Source organism: Petaurus breviceps, unplaced genomic scaffold (genome assembly GCF_028583685.1).
Source record: "Petaurus breviceps papuanus isolate PSGF00001 unplaced genomic scaffold, PetGlider_PUasm1.0 176, whole genome shotgun sequence".
Classification (NCBI taxonomy): Eukaryota; Metazoa; Chordata; class Mammalia; order Diprotodontia; family Petauridae; genus Petaurus; species Petaurus breviceps.
The window spans coordinates 32758120-32785808 of NW_027185771.1; the positions used below are offsets into that span (position 1 = coordinate 32758120).

Consider the following 27689-nt stretch of genomic DNA (forward strand, 5'->3'; position numbering starts at 1 on the left):
GGGAGGGAGGAAGGAAGGAAAGAAGGAAGGAAGGAAGGAAGGAAGGAAGGAAGGAAGGAAGGAAGGAAGGAAGGAAGGAAGGAAGGAAGGAAGGAAGGAAGGAAGGAAAGAAGGAAGGAAGGAAGGAAGGAAGAAAAAAAGAAAATGTGCACATTATTCACCCTCACTATTAACATTTTTTCCATCATTTTCTTATGTCTAGAACCTCTAGACAATGAACAAACAATAAATTAAGCCTTGGTTTGTGGTATTTTTTTATTCCTGAGCTGTAAATGTTCATACTGAACATTTAGCAATCAGCTAGCACTCTAAGCCTATACAAGCCAGCTCAGGAAATCCATGTTTCATCAGTGTGGATACTACCTTATCCCACCAATGGTTGTAGACTGCATCCCCTTTGTGATTTGGCAAATGATTTCATGAGCTGCCATGGTGAAAATACTTGATCCCTTGGTGGCCAACCCTCTGGTGATGACTCTTTGCCCACTTAGCTAGGCTAGTTCTCAGGTGATGCTTGTCTAGTTACCATGCTTGGTACTCTGAAGCACTTCTAATGTGTTAGGGCAATCCAGGTATAGTTCATGATACATAAATACGGAGAGCCCAGGGTCACCATGAGGACTTGAGCAGACATTCTTCCTCAGAATGTGATAACAATGATTAGCTTTGGAAAGAGCACCATGCACCATGAGAATATCAACGTCAACCCAACATCTTATAAGCTACTTGCATATGTGAGGGATTTCATGCCCAATTTTGGGTTAGTCTGAGACCTTCATAGTTCTCCAGCTCTGAGATTCATCTGGAGAACTGAAGGACACAGCACTGACTTACAAGAATCTTGGTCAAAATACTCTATCAAAATACAGTTGTCTGAGAAAGTCACACAGTAAAGGGCTTTGCTTGGCCAGAAAGATTAATCCCAGTGAGTTCTCCAACAATAGTGTGGCTAAGGGCAATTCAGAAAAACTGCTGAAAGAGGCATGTGGTCCTATAGCTTGAGCCAAGTACCACCTCTAGGCCTTGTCTGTTTCTGGGGAGTCTGAGTATCCTACTACTGTGTAATTTGCAGTTTGGGTTTCATGGTCTGTAGAGTATGGTCATTTAAAAATTCCTATAGCTGGGTGACTTCATAAGGTTGGGTTTTTGTTGTTTTCTTTTCTTTTAAAGAGCAGCAAGTCCAAACCCCAAATTTTATAGAGGAAGAAACTGAAGTGACATATCTAAGATCAATATCTAAGATCACACATTGAGTCAGTGGTAAAGTTGAAATTCAAACCCAGGTCTTCTGACTCTAGCTGTAGTATGCTTTTCATCCTAATTTTCTTCCAAGACTCAACTGTCCTCCTCTCCCCTCCCTTCCCTCCCATTCCCTCCCATTCCCTCCTCTTCTCTCCTCTCCTCTCTCCTCCCCTCCCCTCCCCTCCTTTCCTCTCCTCTCCCCTCCTCTCCTCTCCCATCCCATCTCTCTCCTCAAATTACCTAGTATCGATTTATCTGTATACATGGTATATTGTACCACCACAACCTCCACCAGTCAGCCACAGAATGTACGCCCCTTGAGGGCAGGCATTGTGTCATTGCTATCTCTGAATATCCAGCACCTGGTACAATAGTGCCTTGAATTGAACAGAACTAAACCAAAATCCATTTGGGACCAATTTATATTAAAAGATAATTCTGTTGATTCAATTGGGAGGAAAATCCAACTGAATCTTTGAAAAGGATCTGCCTTTCCTACCAGGTAGGAACGCAAATTATGCATCAAAGAGTTACTTGATGATCAAAGGATTAAAGCAAGGGAAGTTAAGTAAATAGATAGCATTTACATAGTGGTTTGAAGTTTGCAAAGCATCTTACAAACATTATCTCATTTTGCCTTCAAACTACCCTTGGAGGTAGATTCTGTTATTATCCTTATTTTTAGATGTTCTCCAGGAATGTATGTGTATATTATTTATTGCATACTTAAACATCATACCTACACATATTTTCAGAAACCAAGAACTCCGAGGATGACTTTTTTTTTTTAACTTAATCTAAGTAACTACAGAGAGACAGAGGTAAGCTATGTTTCTGTTGCCTTTGGAATGTAAAGATATGGAAACTTTTCTTTATTTTTAATATATCAATTTCATTTGCATCAGCATTAAAATCTCATTGAAGAAATTATTTTAAATCCTGCCCCCACCCCAATTTTTTTTTCCTACTAGAGGATCTAGAGCTGAAAGAGACTGTCAGATAATCTGGTCCGACCTTTGATGAGCTCATTTCTCTACCTCAGTCATACATAGGAGTGACCACACCTTAGTCTCATCATCATTCATAATTGTGACACCTTCACAATCTGAAAGTCTGAAATTTCCCTGTCTGATTAAACTCTCCCTCACATCTCTCCCTCTGTTGTATGCCTCCTAACAAATTTTTCATCATCTCTACTACTTATAGTCTCATCACCATTCATTGTTCTCCCAATCCATCACATGGTGATGCCCTCACCTTCTTCCCTTTTGAGTCTTGATCCCACAGTCAACTATGACTGTAAATTGACCTTTGAATCACAGGCTTGTGGATTTTAAGCTGGAAGTGACCTCAAATGTCATCTAGTCCAACCCTCTTATATTAGAGATGAGGAAACTGAGGATCCACTGACATGACTTTTGAGAGCAAAGGTTGCATCTGAATCATGGCATGGCAACAGAGGACTTGAGTGGAAACTCTTTATCTTAGGGTGATAAATCTGTTTACTTTGAGAACAGCGTGCCCTGTGGGAGTACATCAGCCAGACCTCTTCCAGGGTCTTTACATATTTGAGAGTATACCTAGTTAGTCTGAGATTACATCTGCAATTCCTCCAGATCTGAGATTCATTTGGAATACTGAAAAGACGCAGCCCTGCCTAAGTGACTTGTCCAAGGTTACACAACACCTAAGTGACAGAGATGGAATTTGAACCCAGGCCCTCCTATCCATTGCTCCTTTGTCCTTCAAGTGTTCTTCAGGCCTTGGTAACAGAGCCTCTAATGTCTGGCTTCTTTGCTCCTTTTTCTGGGCTGATGAATGTCATGGGGAGTCCCTAGAATAAATCAGTCAACCATCAAGGACTTGTTAAGCACTTGATGTGGGTCAAACACCTCTGTGCTAGGCCTTGGCATACAAAGACAAAAATAAGACAATCCCTCACCTCAAGGAATTTACATTCTATTAGACAAAATATTAGGTTATTTTTTCATAAAATGTTTACCAACAGCAAGTTTAGAATTTGTGCTATAGAGAATCCACTCAGTCTTTTAGAGGTCTTACTCTGGATCTTACAATATTTTTTGGGTGCCATTTTAACACTTTGTTCATGCTTGCTGTTACTATGTGCCCAAATCACTTCCTTTTCTGGTCATACACATTTGTTGCATTAATTAAGTTTTTGTGTTAAGGGGGTTTTGTTAGGCTTCTCATAGACTCCATTTCATAATACCCAAGTGCCTTTTTCCCTTGAAAGCTGGGCCCCAGGTGAATGGAGTTCCTGCAGTCAGTCCTGTGGGGGAGGCCAGCAAAGCCGGCTCATTCAGTGTGTCCAGAAAAGAAGTTTCCAAAAGGAAGAGATTGTAGTACATTCTCGATGCCCAGTGAGCACCCCATCCCAGATCCAAATCTGCAATAACCATGCGTGTCCCCCAGAATGGAGCCCTGGGCCCTGGTCTCAGGTAAGAAATAAAACATTTGTTGCCCTATCTTTTTATCTAGCACCACCAGAAGCACCAAGGGGGCTTCAGTAAGTAGAGCAGGAAGAAAGAATTGTGTCCAGCTTTGGACACTTCATTTTGGGAAGGAACTGACATATCCAAAGAAGAAGGTTCAAAATTAGTACATATGATAAGCAATTGAAGGATATTTGACTGTTTTATTGCCTTTCTTTGTATCTCCAGTGTGTAGCATGGTGCTTAGGTAGCTATTGAATTAATGCTAGTTGACTAGCTGACTTACTTGACCAGAGAAGACATTAGTCATCATCATCACCATTATCATCATCATCATCATCTGTAGTGGCAAGCACCCCAGCATCCCCAGGGTGGCTGCCACCACAGGTTCTTAGATCTGCTTTGTTAAATGGGTTAACAAGCTTACTTTAATCAGTCAAACATGTATCGTTTACCTCGTTCGGGGAAAAAGGTCAGCACCCCGAACTTCAGAGTATACAGACAGAATTATCAAGACAGAAACAGATCAAGAAGACAGATTTCCAATTTCCAACCATTACATCCATACCAAATCAACATCTGGGTTTTTCAAAGCCGGGGGCTCTCAACACTGGCTTCCCAGAGTTTCATCCGATCAAATCACAGAACACTTCTCAAAGTGAACCCCAAAACAAAGCTACACATCAGGGCTTATATAGCCTTCTCCTGGCTCAGAGAATGTAAAAACCTTATTGACTCACTGGCCAATCAAGAAGTATCTACTGAAAAACAAGCCTCCCACCCCAGGCTCCAGGTGCACTTTAGCCTAGGGGCAGGGAAGATGTTAAAAATTTACATTGCCATTACATTATCATCATCATCATGTAATAAGCACCAAACTACACACTCGGTATACAAGGACAAAACCAAAATTTACTGATTGACTAGAAGACCCCCTTGTCAAGGGTTCTTGTTGAGGGCGTCCCTCCAAGTAAGGGAGAGTTTAGGGTCTCTTACAATTCTGCTAGCCTTTGTTCTAATATTCCTCCTGGCTCTCACAGTCTGTGGCAAGGCACTGTGGCATTGAAAGAGAAGTGTATTTGGGGTGAGTGGGAGGATCAGGTTTTGGATTTCAGCTCTGTTACTCACTAATGATAGTTGGCTCTTGAGAAAATGATATCTTCTCTCTGAGCATCAATTTCCTCATCTGTAAAATGAAAGAGTTGAACAAGATAACCTCTACAGCTTTTCTAGTGCTAAATTCTGTGATTCAGTGAGAGTCCTTCAGCTCACACAGGAAGTTACAAGGAGTGTGACCTTGGGAAGGTGAAAGGGGGGTGGTGGTAGTATATCAGGTTGCTGCTTGTTGGAGGGAGGATTCAGCAGCCAATTTATGAGTCTTTTTGATGTTTCTGAGGACTCAGGGGGAAAAGGTCAGGAGCAGAGGACTCACTAACCCAGAGCAGGTAGCATGGCTTATGCCCCACTCCCCTGATTCAAAGAGGAGCTACATCAGATATCTACAGTACTCTTTGATTGCCTGCAATCAGTGAGAGGAGGCACCTTCCCAAGTCTGCTTCTCAAAACATACTATTTGAGCTGGAGGGGATCTTGGAGATCCTCTAGTCACAGAATTATGGATCTAAAAGGGACTTCACACACCACCTTGTCCAATCCTCTCATTTTAGAGATGAGGAAAATAGAGTCCCAGGGAAATTAAATGGCTTCCCCAATGACACATAGGTAATAAGTATGAGAGGCAGGATTTGAACTTATGTCCTCTGACTCCAGAGCCACTGTACCACAACAAATCCTAAGTCCTACCTGCTTTACACAGGAGAAAGCTGAGGCCAGAGAAGGTAAGGGGCTTCCTTGAGATCAGATAGTATATCAGTGATAGGGCCATGAACAGAACCCATATCTCCTGACAGTCCAGGACACCTTTTATTATACCAGGTCACCTCAGACATATCTAGGGTCCCACGGTGATATGTAGTATAAAGTCGGCCAATTCTGCTACATGATGGTTGGCATTTAAATCAGACTCTATAGGACCTGTCAATATTTCAATAAAATTGAACTACACACATGCTATGTTTTGGTGCAGAATCAGGTTATGGTATTGGAAATAAGGGCATTGTTTTGAAAGTCCTGGAAATCAGAGAATTGTAATTGACATTCCCTCTTGATTTATTAGATCTCATAGACTATCACAGTAGAAAGAAACCTTAAGAAATAGAGCATAGGGGGGTGGCTAGGTGGCACGGTGAATAGAACACTGGCCTTGGAGTCAGGAGGACCTGAGTTCAAATCCGGCCTCAGACACTTAACACAAAAATTAGCCGTGTGACCTTGGGCAAGTCACTTAACCCCAATTGCCCTCCAAAGCAAAAAACAAACAAACAAACAAACAAAAAAAGAAATAGAGCATAGTCCAACCAAATCAACAAGTATTTAAGAGCTTACTTTGTTAAGTACTGAGCACTCACACTCTAAAGGGGGAAGCAACATGCAAAACATTATACATAAAAAGATATATACAGTGTCAATAGAAGGTAATCTCAGAGTCCCAGAAAGAAGGCACTAGTTGTAGATGAGGAGGGAAATGAAGTGACTAGAAAGGTCTCTTGCAGAAGGCAGGATTTGAGATGAGTCTTTTTTTCCAATTTATTTATTTATTTTTAGTTTTCAACATTCATTTTCACAAGATTTTGAGTTACAAATTTTTCTTCTCATCTTTCCCCTACCCCCACCCCAAAATAGCAAGCCTACTGAATTCTGCTTCCCCCAATCTGTTCTCTCTTATATCCTCCCTCATCCCCCCCACAACTTTCTAGTAGGGCAAGATGGATTTCTACACCCCAAGTTGAGTCTTAAAGGAAGTTGGGGGAGCTAGGCTAGGAGGAAGAAATGAGGAGTGAGAGCATTCCAGTCATGGTGGACAGCACCTGAAAAACGTCACAGATACAGAGAAGAAAGGGTCCTGTTATAATGGATGGGAAGCACTGTGAGCACTTTACCACTTACAAACCACTTACAAACATGAATTACAAAACACAGAATGACAGAATATAAAATATAAAAACTGGGAAGGACCATAGATATCATTTAGTGCATACATCTCAATTTATAGAGGCGGATGTTGAGGCCTCGAAGTAAGCAAGGGACTTAGTCAAGGTCACACAACTGATGTCACATGACAAGAGTCAGGTCTGGACACTAGGTATCCTGACTCCTTGGCCAAGACTCCATTCACTGATGGGGCCATGGTTTATACTTCAGAAAAGAAAACCTCAGAGCAGAAAAACTTTCTGTTGGCTTCTTGCCAGCAAGCAGACACCAACATGGACTGTCTTGCACTGAGGGATTGCTTGATTTGAATTCTTCTCATTCCCATGGGGGAAGGGCAGGAGCTGCCAAAGTGGGCTGGGAAATCCTCTCCATGCCCTCTTATCCAAACTCACTCATGTCTGATGATTTGACCTTATTAAGGATATACCTGTTTTAGTCTCAAAATGGTCACTTTTTAAAAAATTACAGGGCCTCAGAAATGTTTCCCAACCATTTCCTGTGGGCACTGGATCTAGTGACTGCATGATATTCAGGCCAAACCTCTGAACTAAATGTCAGAAAAGCTTGATTCTAGCACTGGCTCTGCAATTATCTTGAGATCATGAATCCTTGGAAATGTTGATATTAAATCTCAGTCATGAGAAAATGAATTACATTTCCCCCACAATGATTCTATTAGAAGCATTGAATTTGTTGATTAAGAGACTTCTGTTGGAGATGGGGTTCCTAATCTATTTAGGATTTGGGGTGGGACACATATACTGTGATATCCATACTAGAGTCCGATGTGCATTTTTCTCTCCAAAGTGTTCCAAGACCTGTGGGCGAGGGGTGAAGAAGAGGGAAATCTATTGTCAAAGCCCTGCCAGAGGTGATGTCCTACCAGACAACATGTGTGACTCATTGTCAAAGCCAGAAGCCCATGAGGGATGTGTGTTAGGCCGTTGCCCCAGGAATGACCGACTTCAGTGGGTGGTTTCCTCTTGGAGTGAGGTAGGATCTTGGCCTTGCTTTTGATTTCCAGGGAAGGCTTACAATAGTCCTGTGGACTGGAGGCCTCCATGCCAACTCCCTTCTTTCATGGCCCAATAAGTGACAGGCAGCTGTTCTCTTTTATCTTCCAGCCATCAGGGTCGTGCTAATCCTACATGTGCTGTTAAAATATCTACTTATATATTCTGCTGCACCTCATGTCACATAGAGTAAAGTTCAAGTGGGAAGGATACTAGGCTGGAATTGAGGAGACCTGGGCTCTAGCCCTGGGTTCTAGCTGCTTACTAATGGGGTTTAACTCTAAGCAAGTTACCTCCTTTCTTAAAACCCGTTTCCTCATCTGAAAACTGATGAGGTTGGCCTAGCTTTTCTCTAAGACTCTTTCCAGCTCAGACATTCCATTTTCTATGGTTCCTTCATTTTACATAAAAATAAATGTACACTACATACATGTAACATACATAAAGATCAATATACACAATGTGATTAGATAAGTGCAAGGTGGTTTGAGGGACAGGACACTAGCAGTTGGGGGTGGGGATCAGGAAAGGCTTCATGCAGACTGTTCTTGAATCTTCCCTCTTTGAATTGTACCAACACCTGGTGAAACCAAATCAGCCCAGTTAGTTGGGGAAATCAGGAACCATTGGGCGGGAGGGTAATTTTCTTACCACCTATTCTTGTCCTCTAGTGCTCAGCATCCTGTGGTCCAGGTATAAAGAAGAGAGTGGTCCAATGCAGTGAGAAAGGCTTGCCGGGAAAGCTGATGACTTTCCCAGAACGCAGATGTCGTCACATCAAGAAACCAGAGGTGGACCTGGAGGAGGCCTGTCACCAAGGAGCTTGCCCTGTGGCCCTTGGGCCCACACTGGTAGCCCGATGGTATTCGTCCCCTTGGCAACAGGTAGGTCACCGTTTTCCACATCTAATACTTGTATACAGGCTGGTTGGAGGGGCATCATGGTGTAAGGGTAAGGGTGAGGAATTTTATGTTAAAAGATAGATATAGGATTGAATCGCAGCTTTGAATCAATAAGTATTACTACCTATTTTATGGATGTGGAACCTGAGGCCCAGAGAGGGGATGAGACCCCTAGAAGGCAATATAATAAATTAATGTCAAAGCTGGGACTGAAAGCCTTTCCTCCTAACTGCCAATCTAGAGCTCTTTTCACCTCCTTAGACTTTCTCAGTTAAACTAGTCCTTCAGCTTATAGCAAAGAACTTTCAGAAGCCTGTCAAAGGATTCCTTCCTTCTGTCTCAGCATGATCGGAATTCCTCTCTCAGAAATGGTCACACTGACCATGTAGCAGCTTGATGGGGAAGGCCTACATTAGAGCTATTCAATACAATATGACAAACATTTATTAAGTGCCTATAGTGGGCAAAGCACACCAAATAGAGATGTAATGAGGTTTTCATACACCATTGGAAAGGTTCTTAGAGATCATCTGATCCAGGAGTTCTTAGCCCATAAGTAGTCCATGGATAGGTTTCAGGTGGTCTGTAAACATGGATGGGGGAAAAATACATCCTTATTTTCACTAGCCTCTAACATTTCTTTTTAAAAAATTTATTTATTTATTTTAGTCAACATTCATTTCCACAAGATTTTGAGTTACAAATTTTCTCCCCATCTCTCCCCTTCTCCCTCCCCCAAGATGGCTTGCTTTCTGATCACCCCTTCCCCAGTCTGCCCTCCCGTCTATCACCTCTCCCCCCCTTCACTTTCTTGTATACTCCATTGCCTGTACATCTTATTTCCCAGTTGCATGTAAAAACAATTGTTAACATTTGTTTTTAAAACTTTGAGTTACAAATTCTCCCCCTTCTTCCCTTCCCACCCACCCTCATTGAGAATAACATTTCTTTCAATTATTTAAAAACATTCTTCTGAGAAGGGGCCCATAGGCTTCATCAAATTGCCAGAGTGGTCCACGGTACAAAAAGAGGTTAAGAACTCCTGGCTCTAACCCACCTGCCTCATTTTATAAAAGAGGACCCTGAGACCTAAACAGCGGAGTTGGCTTGCTTAAGGTCACATAGGCAGTGAGTAGCAAATACAGCCTTCAGCGCCCATTCTCCTGATTCCCAGGTCAGGGTTAATGGGCTCCTAGAACAAGAGTTGCAAAGGATCTTAGAGGACGCCTGCTTTAACCCCTGCATCGCAATGAGGAGGAGACAGACTGAGAGCCGCCTCCTGTCATCCAGGCATAAAGTGAGGCCTCCAGTCATAGATGCTGGAGGAGGGCCTTCTCAGCCTGTGGCTCTTGGAAATGAGAGCTCACGGTCTGGGCACCTCATCACCTGCTCAGCTTCGGGGCACCCCTGCTTTTTTCTCAGTAAGGAGTCAGGCTGTTGCATGTGTAAGGATTACCTGGGATTTTTAATTCTGTGTGATTAATTACTTGTGCCTCCAGTTGTCTCTACATTCCTGAGAACAGCATTGGTGCTGCTTAGCATCTATAAGTTATATCCCTCTAGACAAAAGACATAATACATTTGGCCAAGACATTTAAAATTCGATCCTTTCATTTAGGGTTAGAACAGACAGAAACTGTCTAGTCCAACTGCCTCATCTTACTCGCGGAGAAATTGCAACTCAGGGGAAAATGACTTGCTTAGGGTCACATAATTGATTTTAATCAATTGATAGGATTTTAATCCAGGTTTTTAAATTGAAATCCAATGTTCTTTTTGTTATGATACACTGCTTGTGGAATTGATCATAAATCTTTGAAAAAATTCTCTATTTAGAACAAGAATAATGGAACAGATATGCCTAGCTATTATAAAACTTCTCATATAAATACATCCTCATTTATCCTCCTTCTCCTTCTTCTCTACCTCTTAGTCCTCCAAGAGACTGTCATCTGAGGAGGACCATAGCCTAATGATACATACTAGGGAAATGCAATGTACTAGGCCACTCAGGGGTGTACAGAAATAAATGAGAACTGACATTAGGCAAGTAACTTCCCCTCTTAGCACCCCAGTTTCTCTGTAAAATGAAGGGGTTGGGTGAGATGATCCCTAAGGTCCTATCCATTTATATTATAGATTATAAATTTGTATTCTAAAAGCCCTTCAAGCTCTGACAGTTTATGTTTTCAGAGCACACCTTCCAGCTCTAAAATGGTATGTTTTGCTCTCTAAAGGTCCTACCATTTCTAACACTTCAGGTTCTAAGGGCCTGTCCTGCTCATGGTTTAATGTGCCAAAAGATGGAAAGCTCAGAGCCAGAGGATTTAAATAAACGATCCATTTAATAAAAAAAATTCAACTGCCCTCAGGTAAAAGCAGTTCCCAAGGCAGTTAAAAAAGCAGGTCACAAGAAGATAAAAGCCCTGGCAAGGAGATAAAGAGCCACAAACAAGGACATACTCTGGAGTCTCCAGAGTCTCCAGAGCTCATTGCTAGAACCTTAGAGCCTTTGTATCCTTGTAATGTAATGCCAAAAGAAAGGCAACTTCCCAAGGTTCAGAATACCAGCATAGGTGCTCTCCATTTTATTCAGTGACAAACCAAGAACAGAGAAGATCAAAACATGACATCATTCCAAATACAGCATTTACTAAGCGTGATTAAATAATCTCCAAGTACTACCCCACCCCAGGACCTTCCAATCATTCAATCAATTACAAAGTCTCTGTTCTAAATACTTCTCCACCCCTAGGCTATACCTTAATTAAGTCCACCACAAAGCCCCTCTTCTCAAATGGAGATTAGTTTCCAAACATAAGGTCAAAAGTTCCCCACCCCTGGATCACAATTGAATCTACCCCAGAGTTACATCAAGTTTAAACACAGCACTTAATACCCAAATGGAGGTCTTTTTTTTCATCTTGACACAGAGGCAAGTTCTCAGCAATCTTAGTTCCTGGGGAGACAAGGCTTAGCAAGGCCATAAGATACATTGCCAATCCCTTCATGAATTTATCCTCTGTCTGTAGAACAGTCCTAGAACCCCTGAACACATTAGCAAAGCCCTCTCCCAGGATTTCTGTAAACATACAACAAGAAAATCCTTCTTCAGGGCTTCTGAACCAACAGAAAGGCTCCCAGACCCCTGCAACAACAGCACTGTCCTTCACCAGTGGACAGTATTCATTCTGTCTGCAGGACAGTCTCCAGACCCCTGCAACAACAGCACTGTCCCTCACCAGTGGACAGTATTCACTCTCTGTCTGCAGGACAGTCTTAGGGCTTCTTAACCAAATGCCAGGTTCCAGGACTTCTTCAACAGGACAGTCTTTCACCAGTGGACAAATCTGGCAAAATAACATCAAAACAGACAGACAAAGTACCAGCAAAACAGCCATGTCTCCTCAGTCCTTGGCAGCTCAGGGGGCAGGTCTCAAAAGTCCAGGGCAATTCAAAGCGGCCACCAGCAATTCTCTTAGTCTCTCTCTCTCCCCACGAGGTGCTGCTTCCAAAAAGATCTTCCGCCTCTCTCTTGTCTCTCCAAATCTATGTCACCAGCTCCTCCCAGTTCAGGACTTTCTTTTCACATCAAAAAGTCCATCCCACAGGTGGGATTAACAATCTCTGGGTTTTAACACAATCAATTTGAAAACCAAGCCAATACAGGGGAATCTTTAATTGCCATTACTATCACAATCCTACTTGTCCAAAGGGCCCACGTAGCTAGGCCCCAAGTCACCCCATCTGAGGACAAAGTTAATTCAAACTGCTCAAAGTTTGTGCCATAACTTCTTTGCCCTCAACAGGCCTGACCAGTATTGACGGAGTTTGGGAAGTTAACTCAAAGTCTCCCTGTTTCCACCAGCAGTAATGGCTTGCAACAGTGCCCTTTCAGTTCTAACATTTTATTTTCTATGGACCTTTGCAGCTTCGATGTTTTCAGTATTGCAGAAATTTCTCCTCTTCCACCTCTTCTTCATCTTCCTCTTCTTTCTCCTCCTTTTTCCTCTTCTTCTTCCTCTTCCTCTTCCTTCTCCCTCTTCTTCTTCTCTTTTTCCTTTCCATTCTCTGAGAGAGAATGAAATCATCCAAGACACCATCATTTAGCCTCTACTGACTCTGTGTTTTTTTCCTTCCTGCAGTGCACAGTGACATGTGGAGGTGGTCTGCAGACCCGAACAGTGCAGTGTCTCCTACAAGGTCGGCCCACAGCCAGTTGTCTGGTTCATCAAAAGCCATCAGCAGTCAGAGCCTGTAACACAAATTTTTGCCCTCTACCTATGAAGAGAGGTAACAAACCCTGCACTTGAACTGGGTTTTGTTCATTTTAGAAGAAAATATTTCTCAGGATAATTTGGTTTATGCCAATATGTCCTAGAATTTTGTTGACCTATTTAAACTTTTCCCCTTCTTTATTCATCAAACATTAAGCACATATTGTGTGTGTAACTCTGTGGTAGGCAATGGGGGAGGGGGGTAAAGAAAATAAATTAGACCTTAACTCTGCCTTTGCAGATCTTATAGCAAAATAAATGCAACACCGAAGTAACTATTCTATTATAAAAACTGAGACCTATTAAAGACCTTAGGCTGAAAAGGCCAAGTCCTCCACTGCATCCTGGGCCATCTCCAGTCATCTTGATCCATGCCTGGCCACTGGACCCAAATGGTTCCAAAGGAGAAAGTGAAGCTGGTGACCTTGCACAGCCCCTTCTCATTTAAATCCAGTTCATGTGCATGTCATGTCATCACCTGCCTGATGTCATGGTCCTCTCTGAGAACAAAAGGCAAGCAGCAATTAGAAATATAACATAAATTATAGAGCTATAACTGAATGTAAGCTCCCTGAGGACAGCCTATTGTTTTGTCACTCGCCTAGTAAGCTTTTATTAAGCTCAATAATATCTCTGTACTCCAGGTGCCCACCATAGCACCTGCCATGCAGTAAGCCCTTAAAAGTTCTCCTCTAATGAATGAATAAATAAGTTACAATAATCACAGATCTCCAAACTGGGAAGTACCCTGACATCATCTCAGCTAATCGGTATCTGACCATCCACCCTCTTTGTGACATATCAGACAAGTATCCCTTTAAATTCTGTTTAAAATCTTCTAATGGTGAGGTGTTCACTGCCCACACAAGGAGCCTAGTCCAACAATAATAGGGATAAAGAGCGCTTCACAGAAATCTCATCTAATCCTCATACCACCCCTGGGAGGGAGGTGCTGCTATTATCCCCATTTTACAGTTAAGGAAACTGAGGCAAACAGAGGTGAAGTCATTTTCCCAAGGACACACAGCTAGTAAATGATTGAGATAGAATTTGAACTTAAGTCTTCCTGATCCCAGACCCAGCTCTCTGTCTACCGTGACACCAGCACAGTGCATAGAGCCTTGGAGAGTTCAGATGGTTCTTCCTTCAATAGAGCCAGAATCTGTCTTTCCCCGACTTCCCACCACCCATTGCTGCTGTTCTCTGCATGGAGGCCAAACCAAACCAGACTGACCCCTCTTCCGCATGATGGAGGCCTTCAGATATTCAAAGGCAGCTATCATGTGCCCTTGCACTTCTCTTCTCCTGATTAAATAAACTTTCCCAGGTTTTTTTTCCTCTCCTTTTATGCCATTTCTTCAGTTCTCCCAATGCGGAGAAGTACGAACAGAGGTGAGAAAGGAGGTGTCATTTTTCCCCATGAGGATCAGACACACACAGCTTCTGGGAGCTTTGAAGCTGCTCCCCTGTGATGGCCCCTGAGCTGGGCTGGAAGAACAGGTGTGAGGACAATAAGTAGAAAGGGAGAGGGACGGGGATCCCAGGCATGTGGGAGAGTGTGAGAAAAGGAAACCGGTAACAGTGTCTAGCACTCCAATTTGATTGGAGCAGAGTATAAGACAGTGAGCCAAGGTGAGAGACGACTGAAAAGTCAGAAGGTATATAGTTATAGAGGACTTTGAATGGCAGATTTAGATTTTGAACAATGTCATATTCTCATAAAGGATTTAAGGTTTACAGATTGCTTTCCTCACATGGTAACTAGCCCTTTGAGGTTAATAGGAAGCCTTTGAAGGTTTTGAACTGACCTATGCATAAATGAGATGAGTTCAGCTGGGTGTGTGAAGGAGAGATAGAAGGGGGAAGAAACTGGAGGCAGAAAGACCATCAGAAAGCTGTAATGATAGTCCAGGCAAGAGGTGATAATCTGAAGTAGGATGGTGGCGTTTGGGGGGTAGAAAGGCTAGAAGGAGTATTGTGGGGGTAGAATTTACAGGAATGAATAGCTGATTGGATATAGGGAGAAAGGGGACAACTCAGATGTCTCAAGAATGTATGACTGGGAAGATGGTGATATGGTGATGTCATTGATGAAGACAAGGGAGTTAGGAAGAGGTACCAGTACTGGGGGATGAGGAAGATGATGAGGGAGGTAAATTTTAGATATGTTGACTTTGAAGTAAGAATAGGACAGATTCTATTATGTGCCCTATATTATAGAGGATATGAAGGTATGTGTGCCTTCAAGGAGCTTCTAGACCATCAAATGGAGAAGAGATAAGATATGAAAAAAAAAGAAAGCAAAATGAGTTAAAGAGTGATATTAGACCCAAATCCAGATCTACTCACCCCTTCCACTGTGCTTTCTGGAATACCTGCTCCATAGTTAACAAAGACTGCTTTCATCTTAAAACAATTATTTTTGCCATTTTCTCTGTCTTCTGACTCTCACTGCGACCTGGCTTACTACTCCTGATGACACTCACTGCATGTGTTTCAAATACTGATTGCATTTTTCATTCCTACCTTCACCTCACTGGTCATGGTGGGTGCACTGTTGGAATAAAATACTTCTTGTTCCCTATTGCCACTATATTTCCCATTGCCATCTTCACTCAGAAACCTCTCCCTCTTTTGATACTCGTTCAATCCAAATTGATCACATAATCAAGGATCTGTTGGCTGTTGTCTGCCAACTCCCCTGACATTCTCCTTTCTTCCTCAATGAGTGCAATGCCTGGCTTGTAATCTTTTTTTTCCATCTCAACTTCAGTCCTCATAATAAGAAATTTCAACAAACATGCTGATTTTCCCTCAAGCACCATAACTTCCCATCTTCTAAATCTACTTAGTTTCCATGACCTATTCCTCTGCTCCACCTTAGCTGAACACAGATGACTAAACCCTTGATCTTGTCACCACACACAAGTATTTTACTTCCATATCCATAAAAATCCCTTGTCAGATCATAGTCTTTTATAGTTCTATTCTTTCTCTCTGCCTTAAAACCCCTAAACTTGTTCTTTGTCTTCACTATACCCTCCATTCTCTCAGCCCTTTAGTTCTTTCCCAGAATATCACCCCTGCAATAGCTATAGTCTCCTTCCTTCCCCATTTCAACCCCTTCATGAACTCTTTCAACTCGACACTATTCTCAGCTCTCAAGTCTCTTGCCCCCTTTTCCTATGGAAGATCTTACCCTGTTAAGAACAAACTTAATTTTCTCCTAAATACTTCTTTTACTTTTATTGACTTACTCCTGTATGGAGTTAGAGGAAATCATGAAATCATGAAAACCATGTTGACCAATTCCGTTACAAATTTATGTTATATTGTGTGGTTTTTTTCTTTTGAAGTCTCTCAACTGGACTTTCACTGAATAAAGGAAATACTCTAATCAATTCAGTATTTTACCTATTACAAACTTTTTCATCCTTCCTCAAGCATTTCATGGCATCCCTTCTCCCCTCCCTCTCTATCTTACCTTATAATTCACGGGGAAAAAAAACTGAGGCCACTCACTTAGAACTTCCTCTTCTCTACTCATTTCACATGACTCAGATGCATTCTCTTGCTATCTCCTTCACTTCTCTCTTACATAATACAGTTGCCCTTCTCCTTGTTAAGGCAAACCCTTTTACAGGTGTCCTTGATCCCATTCCACTACTTTCCCCAGCAGACTGCCCCTTCTATCATCTCTACTCTCTCACTAATTTTCAATTTCTCCCTCTCAACTGGCTGTCTCCCTATTGCCCATAAACATACTCATGTTTTCTCCATCCTTAAAAACCCTTCACTTGATCTGGCTTAGCCTTGAAGAACTCAGATTACCTTCTTTACTATGATGTGTCACAAGAGAAAGATTTTAAGGGAATGGTAATAATCACAACTTGCATTTTGTAGTGCCACAAATATCTCAATTCCTGCATTACCCTGGGGAGTGAGCTCAGTACAAAGGCCAGTGCTGCTGCATCACATAGTGTGCAAGAGGACAGGAAAGGTAAGAAAAGGTCAGGCTATGAAGGGCTTGAAAAGTTGTCAGAGCCCTTAGAACTTAGAACACAATGAATCAGAGATAGAGAGAACAACAGAGGATAGAAAGTCACAGCTGGGAGAAAGCTTAGATAAGACAAGACCAGAAATAAAGTGATCTGAGAGGAGAGACAACATCTTGGAACGTACATCAGAGATAGAAGGGACCTTGAATGTCACAGCTGGGAGACACCTTAGAACAGAGAATGGAAGGGACTTTAGTCGTTACCTATCTCAAGCCCACACAGCAAGTTTGTGGCAGAGTTGAGATTGTAATCCAATATTTCTGATTCTCAGTACAGAAATCTTTCCACTGTAACACAGTTGCCTCTCTAGATATATGGAGATGTGGGGGACCACAATCTAAACTAGGTCCCAATGATTACAGGTACAAATTTGGCTCTAAGGGAAATGATGAGAGACCCCTGGCAGTCGTTTGACTGGGATTTTCTCTTTTTAGATGAGCCACCTTGTGTGGATTTCTTCAGCTGGTGCCATCTGGTTCCACAACATGGTGTCTGCAACCACAAGTTTTATGGCAAACAGTGCTGCAAGTCATGCTCAAGGAAGAATAGGTGATGATGATGATAACTCATATTTCTCTAGTGCTTTAAGGTTTACAAATACTTTCCCTAAAACAGCCCTCTGAGGTAGGTAGTGCAAGAATTTTTATCCCCATTTCAGAGAAGAAGAATCGATGGCCTGGAGAAAAAGAGGAGAGGTGACTTGACCAAAGTCATAAGACCAACACACTCAAAGCCAGGTCATCTGGCTCCAGATTCATTAGTCTTACTACTACACTATTCTGCTATCAAATTAAAAAAAATTCCTCTTGGAGATTGGGGTGGGATTGGTCTCCCCTTTTACTCACAGTGAACATCTCCATCCTGGGTCACTCATAGTACTCACCAAGCAAGAGAAGAACTGGACTGTAGGAGTGTGGCCAAGGTGAAGTGCTCAAAGGACAGACAACTGTTTGTGTTGATAAACCATGCCTACTTCAGAGCCCTTGGCCGTGAGACACCATGATGGATCCCCTCTCATGAAATCCCTTCAACCTGAGCTGTCTTTTGGAACATACAGCTCTGTCAGACCAAGATGTGCTGAGTTACTGACCAGAACCCAGACATATAACCATTTCCACATCTGTCAAAAGGACATACTGAGTCAACTGAGAAACCTGTTCTCCTTGTAGATTCACCAAGTCATGGGCAGAGCTGAAAGGGTTCATTGAGCCATAGAATCTCAGAATCGGAATGAATCTCAGCTGTCATGTAGTCCAAACCCTACCTGAGCAGAAATTCACACTACACTTTTCCCCACTCATAATTATGCAATCTCCACTTGGAAGACCTCCAATGATGGGGAACTCACTACCTCCTAAGACAGCCTCTTCCACTTTGGAACAATTCTAAATTGTCAGAAAGTCTTTCCTTCCATCAAGCTTAAATCTGTCATGATGCATCTTACACTAATTGCTCCCAGTTCGACCCATTGAGGTCAAGGAGAACAAGCCCAACCCCTCTTCCATATGACTATCCTTCAGACATTTGAAAACAGCAATCAGGTGTCATCTTTTCTTCCTCCTTAATTCCTCCAGGTGGTCTTGGGATAGTTTGGTCTCCAGTCCCCTTCTCCATCTCTGGAGAGTGCTTTGTGCTCTAGCCTGTCACTATTCTTCCTAAAATGTGGTACCCAGGGCTGAACACACTATTCCAGATATTGTTGGATCAAGCTGGACTCCAGCCCCTTTGTTTTGTAGCTGAAAACAATCGGGCATATAGAGATGAAGGGGCTTGTTCAAGATCATACAGCAAGTGAGTGGCAGAGCCATAACAGCCTTCTGCTGGAATAAGAACCTTTTGATTCTTCAGCCTGAGACTTAGTGGTCAGGGGTGCATGAGCCCTGTATATAAGACTTCTATTAACTGGGGCCAGGAGAACATCCCAATCACAGAACGGCACAAGGGACCTGTTGCTTCTCTTGGAGCTTCCTGATGGACTGTCTGGGTGGTTTTGGAGCATACGTTCTGCCTGTTTCAAGGCTCAAACATACTAACAATAATCTGGGAAGCATTTCCTAAAAACGTTCTGGAAACAGGGTATGTAGACCATTTAGGACAATCGGTTGATTGAACTTTGCACTTTGAATAACTTATAAATGTCAAGCCTTCACTGCCCCCCCAGCTCCATGTCATCTCAAGATAGTTTCACATTCAAAACAATTAAGTTCATCATTTATTAAGCGCCTTCTACGTGGGAACCCTGGCTCGATCCTGAGGAAGACAGCAAGCAAAGTCAGGAATCATATCATGATTAGTTAGAAGGGACCTTAGAGAAGTTCCAGTACAATCACCTGCACCATGTATGGCTCCCCTTGGCAGCCTCCCCAAAGGGGTCATTTGGTCTCCCTTTGACTGCTTCAAGTGACTGGGAACTCACTACCTCACAAGTGCATTCCCATTTTTGTTAGGAAATGTTTTCTTATATGATGGGCCAAAATCTGCCTCCCTGTAACTTCCATCTGTGGATTCCAGCTTTGCCTGATGCCTCTCAAACCTTCTAGACTTTAGAGCAACGTAGAAGAAATCTAATCCCTTCTACACGAGATTATTCTTTAAATGAGGTTATAGTGAATAGAGCACTGGCCCTGGAGTCAGGAGGACCTGAGTTCAAATCCGGCCTCAGACATTTGACATACTTACTAGTTGTGTGACCTCGGGCAAGTCACTTAACCCCAACTGTCCTTCCTCCCCCCCAAAAAAAAAACCCCAAATAAATAAATAAGGTTATGGTATTTATTCTGGAAAGGGCCTTTAGTGACCATCTAATTCAATTCCATCATTTTATAAAGGATCAAATGAAATCCACAAGGCCAAGTAACTTGACCAAGGTCATATAGTTAATAAGTAGCAGGGTTGGGATTCAGACTCGGGTAATTTGAGTAAAAATCCCGCCCTCTTTCCACTATACTTATGTCTTCTCCCTGACAGTCTCCACCCTTAAGAAGTTTACAGTCTGATAGTTTAATAGTAAACTTTTCCTGCCTGGAGACCAATGTTGTGAGCAATGGGAGATATTGAAATTTTAAATACAAGAATCCCAGCCCTCATGGAGATGCTGGTCTAGGAGGGATATAGAGCATATTCAATTCAGAATCCTAGGATATCAGAGTGGAAAGGGACCTCGGAGCCATTTAGTCATGAAAACATGAATCTCCTCCAGGTCTCTTCTGAGGCAGCCCATCACACTTTTGAATAGCTCATCTTTTTTTTTTTTTAAATCTGACCTACTAAGTCTGCCTCCCTAGAACTTCCACCCATTTCTCTTGGTTCTGTCTTTTGTGACCAAGCAGAATGAATCTAGTCTCTCTGCCACATAACATCCTTTCAATACCAGATACTTGAAGATAGCTATTATGTCCTCCCTAGTCTTCTCTTCTCCAGCTTAAATATTTCCAGTTTCTCCAACTGATGTTCATGTGCTATGGTTTTAAGACCTCCTAATTTGAGTTGAATTCAGTTTACTTAACAGTATACTTATTGTGCAAGTACTTACATTTAAATAAATGAATGTCCACAGAGAAAACAGTCCACTTGTGTAACATTCGCCTCACAAGATTGTGCTACCTATACCCAGGATTCTGCAGGTTCAGGGTCATCTTCAGAGAAACCTGTCTGGGGCTGAATTCAATTTCAGATTAATTTAGCAAACATTTAGTGAATAATCTCTTACCCAGGGGACTGGGTTTGGTGCTTAAGATGATACAAACTTTAGATATATGTTTTTATTTATTTGCCTGTTTGTTTTGCCATGGGGTGCTTCTCTGCCATCAAAGGTCCCAACCCCCTCCATCTACAAACCTAAGTGGTTTCATGTGTCTCTGTGGCCAAGAAATCCATTCCTTGGTGGCTAAACCCACTACTAATGAGTCCTTCAGAACCAAGCTAGACAGTCTGTCATTTGCTACTACCTGATGCCTCTCCGGTTTTGTGGTACCTTCCAGGGCTTGCCAATCCAAATTGGCAAGTTGGCAAGGAAGGTATCACCTCCTCTCCAGGAGGAGATATCCATGGTGAGGGAAACTTTGGTGCAGAGACTATTCTTAAAATAGTTTTTACTTGGAAGCACATCAGCCTATTTGCCCAAACCAATGAAGCAGGCAGGCCTGTGTCCGTCTGTAATTTTTGGAGGTTTTGTTCAAAGGATGTGTGTTTATGTTGTTCCACTTCATCCCACAACTTTTTTTTAACAAAATGAATGTTGCCCCAGTTCTCTCCCTCAAAGGCACCAATTCAAATAAAGACTGGCTAGTTCAATATAGCCAGCTAGACAGTGGTCACTTAAAATGAACAGTTCCCTTTGTAATTCTCCAAATGGGAGCTGGGTTTGGGGTTTGTTTTTTTCATATTATCCAAGAAATGATAATTATCTCCTTGACTTGATTTGAAGTACAAATGGTTATATTATTTAAAAACAAAAGCAACAAATGTTGTATTTCTCCCCTATCCCCAATAAAATTGTTTTCATAATCACTATTTTACTACTTGATGTAAAAAATAATTTATTAACTCATAACCTGTCCTGTTTGCACTTGCTTCCTAAAGTGGGTGATGTTAATTAGAAAGAGAAATGTTGAATAAAACTATGTTATGGAATGAAAAAAAATCAACATATAGGCATGGTATTTAATTCTTCTGTAAGTTTAACAATAAAGGATACTGTTTCCTTATATTTGAATCTTGTTAAAGTTATTTGAATAATTGAGGATATAGACATAGCAAGGATAAAGGAAACTGGTCAGTACTGGTTATAAGTTCAACAGGTTCATAGATGTAGCCATCTGAAGAAAGCTCTGGACTAGCTTTAAACTGGAAGAGATCCGGTTTAAATATGAGAGATTCTGTTAGCTGGAAGTGTGATCTTGGATCTATCTTGGCCTTAATTTCTTCCTCTATCATATGAGAGGGTTGGAATAGAATATCTCTAAGTTTTCTTGTATTTCTAAATCCTACAATCCTAGTTGTATTTAAATTGTTTGCTTGTAAGAAAGGGGAAAATGGTCCCTGTATTTTTAAGGCTCTCCCTGGCGGGGGGGGGGAGAGCCTTGATACATCATTGGAGTATTCACCAACCTATCAATAAAGACATCATCACTTCCTTCAAGCACTTTATGTCATGTAGAAGAAATATTGGATTTGAAGGACTTAAAGCTGAATGAGACCTTGAAGACCATCTCGTTCAAATGCCTCATTTTATAGAAGAGGAAACTGAGACCCCCGAGAAAAGTAACTTGTCCAAAGCCACATTGTTAGCAAGAAGAGCCAGGATTTGACCCAGAAGACTAGAAGCAGGATAGGTAGAAGTCAGTGAGGGAAAAGAATTAGGTTCTATGTATGTAAATTGGGTTTCTATGTATGTAAAAAATCTTTTAACAATTATAATTGTCTTAAAAGTGGGATGAATTTCTTCAGGAGACAATGAACTGTTGGCCTCTGCAGTTTTACAACAAAGGTTAAATGATCACTTGTCAGGAAAGATACTGAAAAGATTCCTAGTCCAGTTTGGGTGATCTCTTTATAACTCTTGGAATCTATAAATGTATCTAAATCTATGGCATTCACAGGGAGGAGTGCCTCTCTCTGCCTGGCATAAGGGATAGTTTCAATATCCATTATTAAATATCCCCATGTTGCAGCATTTTGACTTCAGTCTTCTTCCCAATAATTAAGTTCTCCTTCTTTTCTTTTCTCCCTATACTTCCTATCCTTTCTTTTAAGGAAACATTCCAAGACTACTGAGCATTTTATTTTGAGAATCCATGAGGAAAGCAAGTATATCAACTTACTAGGACATGAACAGAACACAGGACACATTGAGGAATAAAACGATGCCAGTACTAAAAGGAACTTTAGAACATAGTATATTAAAATTTCAAGGGACGATATGAAACTTCAGAGTGAGGATATACATTTTATATATATATTATAAGTCTGAATGTCAGGATCAGAAGGAATCTTAAATTTTATTGAATCAAACTCCTACATTTTACAATGGAAGAAATGAGTCCAGAGAGGGAAAGTAATTTGTCCCAGGTCTTACAGTTAGTAAATAACAGTAAAAACCTGGGATCCAGCTCTTCGGACTCTCAAGTTTAATGCTTTGTCCACTATACCATACTACACTGTTGGATGGGTATCACATGATCTTGGAGGACAGATTTGGAAGATGTGGATCATGTAGAAAGGATGAAGGAAAGTAAATGGACCATCCTATCAATCAACTAGATTGGGGGAGGATGGAGCAAAAGGATTTAAATCCTGCTGTCTAAACTAACCTAGATACAGCCAGCAAGGTATTATAAATTGTCAGCCAATTATGTATCATTATGAAAATCCAGGCAAGATTTTCTGAGAGTCTGAACTAAGGTGATGGACATATGAAGAGAATGGAATAGATGGCAGAGATGGTATGGAAGTAGAATTGACAGGAGTTGGCAACTGATTGCACATAGAGGTGAAGGAGAAGGAAGAGGAGAAATACTCAGGTTACAAAACTGGACAACAAGGAGGAAGATGGTCTCAAGTAAAACAAGAAAATTAGGAAGAGAAACAAGTTTAAGGGGGAATATGATTCATTTTGTTTTGGAAATGTTGAATTTGAGATGCCAATGGAACATCCATGAAGAAATGTCTATCATGGGGTTAGAGATGTAGGAGTTCAGGATTGAGATTAGAGTTGGGTAGGTTGATTAAGGAGTCATCTGGCTAGAGATGAGAATTGAGCTCATTGGATCAACCAGGTCAGAAATGTAAATTATATTGGCATCATCACACTCTAGGCTGCACTCTGCATCTCCCATATTTTGTCTACAATTCCCCAGAAACCTCTTCACTCTGGAAGTTTACTCTGTTCCTGCACTTCTCACATTGGAAGTATTGTCCAGCCCTGCCACCTCTCTCTCTGATTCTGATTTCCCAGAACCTCCATTTTAGGAGGAGGCCCAGGCCAGCCCCGTCTTCTTTCCTTTCTGGGTTGCATTCTCATACGTTCTCTACAGTACTCCAGCAAGAGGACCTTCATTTCTTTCCCCCTCTGCCTGTTGTTTTTCCCTATTAGAACGTAAGCTACTTGAGAGCAGGAACTGTCTGTTCTTCTGCTTGTATGTATATTCCCAGTGTTAAGCACAGTGCTGATGCATAGTAAGTACTTAATAAATATTTGTTGTTTTGCCTCTACTAAGACCACCAGGACAGAAAGTAGCAGATAAATATCTTTACAAAAAAAAAGAAAGATCACATACCTGACATCGAAGCACATTAGAAGAGTGTGGTGAGAAGCCAGTCACTAAGATGTCTTCTGGAGTTCTCTCTCTGCCACTAGCAGAGCAGTTACTTTATTGACTTGCCCCAGTGATAATTTCATCCTAAAATGCAGGAACCAACAAAAGGAATATCTATTCTGGACCTTATTGTTTTTCACCTTTGTTTGTATCTTCAGTGCCTGGCAAAGTGTCTGTTCCATAATAGGTGCTTAATAAATGTTTGTTAACTGAATGAATGAAAGAATAAATGACATAAATGCAAAGAATAGATGAAAGAATAAATGCAAAAATGTAGCATAGTCTTCAGGAACACAAAAACATGGAAAGAGGTGATATTGATGAGAAAAGCTAAGGACAACAAAAATCTTCTAAAAACAATATTTTAGAGTTCTATCAGGTAAAGAGGAGGAACAGAGAAGGAGTAAGAATGCTGTGGGTGGCTGATGAATTGCTGAATACTTACTTTGTCTCGTTTCCTCTGTCAAGAATAATGGTCTTTGGGCTATAAATAATGCACCAAATATGGCAAATAGGGAGTTTGTAACCAGGATTAATAATAACAATAATTAACATTCATATAGTGCTTACTGTGTGTACTGTGCTAAGCTTTTTACAGTGACTGACAACACTCACAACAATTCTGGGAATTAGGGGCTATTTTTATCCCCATTTTACAGATGGGGAAACAGACATATAGGGGTAAAGTGACTTGCTTGGGGTTACACAGATATGCAAGGGTCTGAGGTCAGATTCGAACTCAAGTCTTCCTGATTCTGGGCTCTCTGCTCTATCCACTGGGCCGCCTACAATAGAAGGTCACATGACTATCTTTGATAGATTCAGTTCATGATACCCTGATGAAATACATCCCAGGGTCCAGGCAGACAGGAATGCTAAGCCACTGATGTTGATCCTTGAAGGCTCATGGGGAATGGGAGCAGTACACATGGCCGAAGATGATAAAACATTATTGTGATTTTTCACAAAAAGGGAAGAATAGAAGCTGCGGACTAGAGGCCGATGAGGTCGACTTCATTTCTGACAAATTTTTAGAGTATGTTATCAAGTGGTGGTCAGCGAGCACCTAAAAAGGATTCGGGGCTCACAAAGAACCAGTATAGCTTCATCAAGAACTGGCCACATCAGAGTAATAGTGTTTCCTTCTAACAGAGTTACTAGATTGATGACATAGATAGAACTTACCTAGACTTTAGCAACATATTTGTCAGAGTCAATCAAGTTATTCTTGTGGGAAAGATAGAGAAATAGAGGCTAAATGATTGGAAATTAGACTTAGAAATGGTTGAAGGGCCAGTGGTTGGAGGTCAGCTTGGAAGGAGGTCTCCAGTAGAGCACACAAAGTACCTGTGTTTGGTCTTGTACTTATTACCATTTTTGTTGTTCAGTTGTATCTAACTCTTCATGGCCCCATTTGGGATTTTCTTGGCAAAGATTCTGGAGTAGTTTGCCATTACTATTTTACAGATGAGGAAACTGAGGCAAATTAGGGTGAAGTGACTTGCCCAGGGCCACACAATTAGTAAGTGTCTGAAGCTAGATTCAAACTCAGAAAGTCTCTCTAACTTCAGACCTAGCACTCTATCCATAAAGCTGTCTATATTTAACCTTTTTGACATTGAATTAAATACCTTTTTTAAAATTAACAATTTTATCTTTGAATTAAATAAAATCTTATATTTTAGATGCTTCTTAAATTAGTAGATGACAGAGTTGAGAGGTATATCTAGCACACTGGTTGGCAAAGTCAGTGTCCAAAAAGATATTTTCAAGCTAGAAAATTAGGCCAAATTGAAGAAGGCAAATTTTAATAGAGAATATTCAGTCTTAAGGGCAGCTAGGTGATGCCGTGGATACAGCACCAGGTCTGGAGTAAGGAAGAGTCATCTTCCTGAGTTCAGATTTGACCTCAGATACTTACTAACACACTTACACTGTGTGACCCTGGGCAAGTCACTTAACCCTATTTGCCTCAGCTATCTCATCTATAAAATGAGCTAGAAAAGGAAATGACAAACCACTCCAGTATCTTTGCCAAGAAAACCCCAAATGAGGTCACAAAGAGTCAGACACGAGTGAAATGACTGAACAACAATAACAAAGTCTTACATCTGGGTTCAAAAAGTCAACTTTGTTCATGCAAGATGGGCCAGGAAAGGGACTTGCCAGACAGCAGTTCACTTGAAAAATTCTGGGGCGTTTAGTGGACTGCATGCTTAGTATGAGTCAATAGTGTTACATGGTAACCTCAAGTGCTCATGGGATCTAGGCTATGTGCTAAGAGGCAGTGTCCAGAACTAGGAAGGTGACAGCTGTGCTCTACTCTCCAATAGGGTGGCATTTGAAAACATTCTGAGCCACATAATTTAATCATTTTATTAATAAAGCTGGCATTTTAATAAAAGGATGATTATTTGGCCATCTCTCTCTCAGACCCAGTGGACTCATAGTTTATATGCCCTTGGAAGACAGGGTGTTCCTAAGGGTGGCAACCAATTCTCATTGGTTAACAATGAATGAGGAAATGAATATTACAAGAGGCTGGGCTATATTACAATGAGGATCTTGGGGTATGTAACTTAAGTCACTTAAATCTTGGTTCAAGAGACTTATTAATTTCCATATTACCTGTCTGACAAAAGGGAGAATCGACACTTTCTCAGATATGTCTGAGTAAACACAAAGAAGATGCAACCATTAGCCCAAACTTAGAATTTCTTTTACTATCTGATTAGATCTTGACATGGGTAAATCTTTCAGAAAGATTTCCCACAGATTTCTGAATGAAGAAGTAGGAAAGGGGAAAAACTTTGGTTCTCAATGAATAATTCATTATTAATACCTGAGAGAAATAATCATTTCTCACAATAAATTACTTTGTGTTCACCACATTCTATGAAAGACATTGGTAAAAGGCAAATAGGATGAAGAGTTGCCTAGAGATCATTCCATATAGGAATTGGTTGAAGAACTTGGGGATATTTAGCTTAAAAATACTGAGGGCTATCATCTCTCTCCAAGTATTTGAAGGGCTATCATGTAGAATAGTAAGTGGGTTGATTTTGTTTAGTTTCATAGGGTAGAACCCACAGCAATGGGTAGAAGTTGCAATGAGTGAGGTATAAGTTTGACGTCAAGAGAAAACTTCCTAACAATTAGCATTATTTTTAAGTGGAATGTATTGCCTCAGGGATAGAGAGTTTAGCCTCCTTAGACATCTTCAAACAAAGATAGCTTGACCGTTCTTTGGGTATGTTGTGAAATTGATCCTTGCTCAGGTATGGGTTAAATTACATGGCTGTGGAGTTTCTTTCCAATGCTGAGATTCTGAACTGAATGTATTAACATATAGCACCTTCTTGTCAGATGCACACCCA

At 41.3% G+C, this 27689-nt stretch overlaps 1 protein-coding gene across 1 annotated transcript in view; it reads left to right on the forward strand.

Annotated features, from left to right (window-relative positions):
• Positions 1–21938, forward strand: part of ADAMTS18 (ADAM metallopeptidase with thrombospondin type 1 motif 18) — a 228689-nt gene extending 206751 nt beyond the window's left edge. Inside the window, exons 19-23 of the mRNA XM_069085865.1 lie at positions 3497–3701; positions 7554–7739; positions 8431–8643; positions 12807–12954; positions 17431–21938. Coding sequence (XP_068941966.1) covers positions 3497–3701; positions 7554–7739; positions 8431–8643; positions 12807–12954; positions 17431–17549 — 871 coding nt within the window. The 3' untranslated portion in view covers positions 17550–21938. The remainder of the gene's footprint in view (positions 1–3496; positions 3702–7553; positions 7740–8430; positions 8644–12806; positions 12955–17430) is intronic.
• The last annotated feature ends 5751 nt before the right edge of the window (positions 21939–27689 follow it).